Here is a 6,487-nt window from a genome sequence, read left to right as displayed (position 1 = left end):
GCTCCAACCCTGGCGGTGTTCAAGGCCAGGCTGGACAGAGCCTTGGGCGACATAGTTTAGTGTGTGGTGTCCCTGCTCATGGCAGGGGGGTTGGAACTAGATGATCTTAAGGTCCTTTCCAACCCTAACTGTTCTATGATTCTATGATTCTATGATTTTCATAGTTCAGGTGGTGGCGTTAAGGATTTTCATGGTACATGTACATGGAGCCCTTCATTTTCCTGCCTTGCTTCTTCTTTCCTTAAATGCACCCTTTGGAATTTTCTTGTAAGATTTTCCTTTCAAAGTGAACACTAACTTTAAACATTTTTATGTGACTTTCTCAGGCTTTTCTGAATAGTGAAATAATCAGTTAAACAAGTATGTGCTTGTGGATTGGTGACAATATTTGCAATGTGCGGCTGAACTGAACATTCTTAACATTAAAATAATGCAGCTCCAAGCAAATGCTTTTTGTATTTACTTGCAAACTCCGTCCAGTGAGAATCCATTCTATGAAAGCAAGTAGAATGGGCAGGGACACCTTCCACTAGAGCAGGTTGCTCCAAGCCCCTGTGTCCAACCTGGCCTTGAACACTGCCAGGGATGGGGCAGCCACAGCTCCTCTGGGCACCCTGTGCCACCGCCTCAGCAGTCTCAATGGTTTAGCTCTGGATTTAAGTGAGAAATCCTATTTTACGTTGGTTTTATAGTTTGAAAGAGGGATAAAGCCCTCAGCTGAAACATGAGCAATTAAAGAAACAAAGCTTGAGCTTGCAAAAAGAACATAACATTCAGAATGGTCAGAAGTGTCACCTTATTCATCTGAGGCTACTCAGCCACTTCAGGGATGTGGGAGACCCTCTTAATGGGGTTGGAAAAAGAGCACTTGGCACATCCCTTTAAGGGCTGGATGTAGTTTACTTTGGGAATCACTTGCAGTGCTTTGCATGGGAGCTGGTGCACTTCCCATCTGAGGGGGAACTGCCTCTTGCAACCAGCAGGTCTTTCCCTCCAACCCCTTTGAAGCCCTGTGACTTTGAACCCCTGTAGTTCTTGACTATATTTGTCATAGAGGTTTCTCAGGCTTCCTCTTCCTTCTCCTCCTCCTCTGCTTTCTGCTGGACACGATGATACTGGAGCACAGCATTTGGTATGAGTCTTGAGAGCATGAGACAAGCCCTGAGTGAATGACTCATGGTTTCTGGTCAGCAAGTATTTCGGGGTGTAAACCAAGGGTAGCTTCCTCAGTTCAAAGCTTATCTTGGCATTTTCACTTTTCCCTAGGTGTCAGCTCTCAGGATGATACAAAGACATCTCCTCCAAGCCAAGGAAAGATTGAGCAGATCGTCACGACTGCAGGCACCACCAAGAAGCAAGAGATCTCCCCTACAAGCAAACCAGGAAACACACCATCCACCCCTAAGTCATCACCCTCCCCGGTTCAAGGGACCACTACTGCAAGCAAGCCAGGAAACCCAGCGCCTGTCTCTGTGATACCATCCACCACAGCTCAAAGGATCACCCCTACAAGCAAGCCAGGAAACCCACCATTCTCCTCTGTGATGACAACCACCACTGTTCAAATGACCACCAGTCAAATGACCACCAGAAACAAGCCAGGAAACCCACCAGTCTCCCCTACAATGTCACCCCAACCATCACAGCAGGTCAGCCCTTCAACCAGCTCCAGGACCTCAGCAGCCATCCCTGCTGCCACCTCCAGTGTCACACAGGAGAAGACCAGCCCTCCAGCCAGCTTGGGAACCCCAGCAGCCACCACTACTGCAAGTCCTGTCCTCACACACGTGAGCAGCCCTCCAGCCTCCCCAGGGAGTACAGGGAGTGCTGTCGCATCCTCTCCCGCTGTGAAAGCTCAGGGAAGCCAGCCTTCAGTCCAGTTGACCACTACCATTGCAAGCACCGGGGTCCCAGGGAGCATCCTTCCCCCTGAACACAAGGACTATGGTGTCCCTTCTTCCACAGCTGTCACCAAGCAGCCTCACTCTTCTGCCAGTTCTCCAGGCCAGGGACTGGCCTCTTCCACCAAACCTGGAAGCATCAACACTTCTGTTCCCCCTTTTGGTGGATCCGTGTCCCCTGCCACTAGTAAAGCATCTGGGACTTTACCCCCTGACAGCCCCGTCAAGGTCTCAGAGGCAGCCACCACACCAGCTCCTGCAGCAGGTACCAGAAGACAAGAACCTTCATTTCTCATGATGGGAGTTCTTTTTTTGTGATCTTTTCCTTTAGCTACTTCCTGTCATTATGGGGTGTCATCACCTCGTCTCATTGTAGGACTTCCCAGCATCGTTGTCTCTGTGATAGCTGGGTGTTTACATCCCTATTGTCATTGCTGGAGATTGAGTCAATGCAGTTAGTGAAATTCAAGGCATGAATCAACTGCCAAAGCGTAGCCATTGGCTTTGGGATGGAGCAAACTGTGCCCAAAGCACCATTGACTGCAATGACTTGATCGTCAGTGACTGAAAAAGGGAACCAGCAGCAATGAGTTGTAGACATTGTAGAGTTGGTGAAACAGATTGACAGCACCCAAATGCTGACTGTAGAAGATCCCTGCTATGGCTGACAGCTTAGTGAAGGCTGTCTGGGCATGCACAGAAAATGAGCTTTAGGTGGTTAAGGAGATTTTGTGGCTAAACTCCGAGTCTACAAGCTCTAGAGAGTCTAAGTAGCAGTAGCTAGGCTGGATACTCATCATTGCCAGAGAGGGTTTGGCTGCTGACTTCTGTCTAAGCAGCACTATGAGTGCCCATGTGGTGTTTGGGATCTCGGTGAACACCATTACTATGTTTTCTTTGGAGTTTTACAGAGTCACGTTAGTTCCCACGTGCCCTGGTGAGGCACAGTTTAGGCTCCCTGTTGGCATTTTGTCTGGTAGCATGAGAATCACACTGTGGGACTGTGAGAGCTCCATGGAGCCTTCCAGACTTGGGTGGGCTTGTGGGATCAGCTCACATCTGGCTCTGAATAAAAGCTGTGATGACATTGAAGCCCTTCATTATCTTCCCCTGGAGAACGTTGTTCTTGATCCAATTTCCACTTACCTGCAATACAGAAGCCACTCAAAAAGCCATCTCCATCCCCCCTCCGCCTTCAGATGTCAGCATCATTTGGTGCAAGACCATCTTCACTGGCTTCACCCATGTCATGTTTTGAGCAAGCCAGCAGGCATGAGGAGGTGAAAGGGTTCTCTTCACAAAGGATGTTTCTTTCCCCTCCTGCTCCACAGGGTTGTTCTCCATTAAAGGATGATACATGAAGTTATGTTAATTCATAGTTGACCTCAAGCATTGAGCACGCAGAGGTCTAAAAAACCCTTTGCATTTAATAAATAGTTGAGAGAAGGCAATAGAAACAGATGGCTTTGAAATTAATTCTCTCGTGGAGCCTTCAGAATGTGTCTGGAGAGAAATGTCCCTCATCTCTTTTGTAGAAGAGGCAGGAGTCTCAAAAGCAAATAGGCTGTGAACAGGATGTGGCATTTTGATTCTCTTTGTCATCATTTAAGGATCAATTAGGAATGCAGGGATGGAGATCCATTTCCTCACAAGGATTTGGGGAGGCAGGGGGCTGCTCTGCTCCTTGCACTACTTCCATTGCATTGTAAGATGCTACAGACCTTAAAAAAGGCATCTTGAGGTGATCTCAGGTACCTGAAACACTTTGATGGGGCTGGTAGACATGAGGTATGTGCTGTTCTGGAGCAGCAGGCAGGCAGGACGCCCCAGGCTGTCTCCTATACCAGGCACTACTTCTGAGCATGTCATCCTGGGTTTCTTCCATAGATGATGGAGATGCACCAAAAGAGGTTCTGGGCTTTCATCCCCTCCTAACGGAGGTCCTGCAGTTGTCAGTGGGATTGCACAATGATCACTGGGATCACTGGGAGATCCTGGGTAACCAGCTCAGATGACAGTCTATGTTTGTTGTAGAAACCTCCATGGAAGCCCCCCCAGACAAAGTGAAATGAGGGACATCTCATTTACTCAGCAATACTCCTCTTTTAAGTGATCAGCCAGCTACCAGCACACACTCATTGTGTTGCCCTTGGGTTCATCTCTCCACAACAGTCTGATGGGTTTGACCAGCAGAAAAGAAAGTCAGCAGTAATGTATTTTCCTTAGCAAAGTCAATTTTGAAACCAAACCAACCCACCCAAAGCCTCTCCAGGCTTTGACACCATCAGCTTCACAAACGGAGCTGTGTCGCCTGTATCCTCTGCACTGTATCAGTGTCTGTCTGCTTGTTTTTTGATGTATATTGGGGACCCAGACCAGAGGAGTCATCCACCAACCACGCCTGCAAGTACCAAGTGGAGCCCTGCCAGTGCACAGCCACCATCCCCATCATCGGGGGACGAGACAGTGAGCAGCAGTCCCTGCCACCAGCACCCTAACATTTCATTCCAGAATGAGGTAATGAAGCTGAAGGGAAGGTGGGCACATCGAGGTGGTGTCTGTTAATGTTTAGCTGGCATCCCATGCACATGTGGAGTCTGCAGCCCTCATCACTGCACGTGTTTGTGTCAGGGAGATCTGCCTTAGCAAAACACAGGGCAGCAAAATAATTCTAGGTCATAGAATCGTAGAATGGTTTGGGTTGGAAGATACCCTTAATGGTCATCTAGTTCAACCCTATTCTCCTGTAGCTTTCCAGTGAAGAGACACAGAGGATGGAGGTGAAGGGGATTATGGTCTGGGTGCTGAATAGGGAAGAAGTGAAATGTGGGAAGAGGGAGGGAACGGTTATGGAGAGCAGAAGCAGCCTTGGGATGGAGTTGGGCTTCACATGAGAGCAAAGAATCCTATCAGCATAAACCATGGATGGATGATATTAGCAGGAAATGGTTTGGAAGAGTAGAGGGGTCCCAAAACACAAGCCAGGATAACTACAGTTGCTTGGAAGGAGGGAAGGGGATCCTGCTTCTAGATTTTTTTTTATGCATCATGGCCCACTAGCATGGATCTTCCAACTGCCCAAGGAGGTAGGAATTCCTGCTTTACCCCATACTGCAAATCCTAAGCCTGGTTTGGGAAGTGCATTAACAACTTCCCTCAGACAGTTACCTGTGAAAACCCTTCCACATACAAAGAGTTAAGTGAAGGGCTCCCAGACATGTGTTGTTCCCATAAAATGGATCAGAGCTTGGTTGGGATGTCTCCTGGTTGGGGCAGTCTGTTGTATCAGTGACCAACTGCCCTTCCAGCTTATGTCAACGATCTGAGACTTGCTTTTCTTCTGTCCTTCCAGGTCATCTGTAAAGACCAAGTGCAAAATAATTGGCCCACCATGTACCTGAAAGAAGCTAAAACCTGTGTAAGTACCACCCTTTGGGACTTCCAGGTAGAACCCTACAGCAGCTGTGTTGCGTTGGAGATCAGTTTTTAACCTGTGGTACCTGGAGCATGTGAGCCTATAGAGTGATTTCATTGAAATAAGTACAACCAGTTTTGGGGTGTATGACAGCACCCACCGTGCTCCTGGAGGAGGAGAAGCACAGGTCTGCTGCCATCTCATGGTCATCACCTTCCTATTTTGGCTGCTTCTTGGTGTAAATGCTCCTTGCCTGCAGACCCACAGAAATGATGATGTTCTGAGCTGTGCTGCCCTTAACGCTGAGCATGGCTCCAAGGAGGGACCTTATTGATGTGATGACCATGCCGAGGCAGGACAGAGTCTCCTGAGACCATTCCCTGCCCTGCTTTGTGCAATGCAGCCGTGTCCATGCTGGGAAAACCTCTCATCAAATTTTATATTGGATATATAAAAAAGTTCATCAGGTTGGTAAAATCCGATTTTGGAGCCTGCAGCACCCGGGTGACTTATGACCATGCTGGTGTTTACTGCTTCCCTTCTCTTTCTGGGTGCAGATGAAGCCACTGTCATAGCATCACAGAACCCCAGACTGGTTTGTGTTGAAGGGACCTTAAAGCTCATCCAGCTCCAACCCCTGCCACGGGCAGGGACCCCTTCCACTAGAGCAGGTTGCTCCAAGCCCCTGTGTCCAACCTGGTCTTGAACACTGCCAGGGATGGGGCAGCCACAGCTTCTCTGGGCACCCTGTGCCAGCGCCTCAGCACCCTCACAGAGGAGAACTTCTGCCCAAGAGCTCATCTCAATCTCCCCTTTGGCAGGTTCAAGCCATTCCCCTTGTCCTGTCACTACAGGCCCTCTCCTCTCCATGGCTTCACTGGAGCTGTGCTGGGAGGCTTTTTGGCAACAGGGATGGTTTGGCTGGGAAGCGCAAGTGCACAGAGATGTGTTGATGAGCTGAGGGGTGTGCAGGCATCGCAGCTTGGCATCATCCATCCCTCCTCCCTGCCCGCTCCGCTGGGCACCGGCGAGCCAGCGAGTCTGCCGCCCTGTTTCCCTTAAATTCCTCTGGGCACAATCACGACGCGAAGCATTGTTAGTACCAAACACCAACTACAGCTGGAAACAGCAAGCCTGCAAGGGTGCATCCTCCCATCGCATCCTCAGCTGC

The 6,487-nt window shown here is 49.2% G+C and overlaps 1 protein-coding gene across 1 annotated transcript; it reads left to right on the top strand.

The window, feature by feature from the left end:
* Positions 1-1,266: 1,266 nt before the first annotated feature.
* On the top strand, positions 1,267-5,319 carry LOC104404042 (podocalyxin-like; the record flags this gene model as incomplete). The annotated part of the gene is made up of 3 exons (XM_010012382.1): positions 1,267-2,166; positions 4,276-4,418; positions 5,254-5,319. Coding segments are annotated over 3 exons (1,109 nt in total), but the record flags the coding sequence as incomplete, so codon positions are not given.
* Positions 5,320-6,487: the final 1,168 nt, after the last annotated feature.

This window comes from Nestor notabilis, unplaced genomic scaffold, assembly GCF_000696875.1.
Source record: "Nestor notabilis isolate BGI_N333 unplaced genomic scaffold, ASM69687v1 scaffold31863, whole genome shotgun sequence".
In the NCBI taxonomy this organism is placed as follows: domain Eukaryota; kingdom Metazoa; phylum Chordata; class Aves; order Psittaciformes; family Psittacidae; genus Nestor; species Nestor notabilis.
Note: the sequence above shows the minus strand (reverse complement) of the source record. Positions and strands in the feature narration are given on the sequence as shown.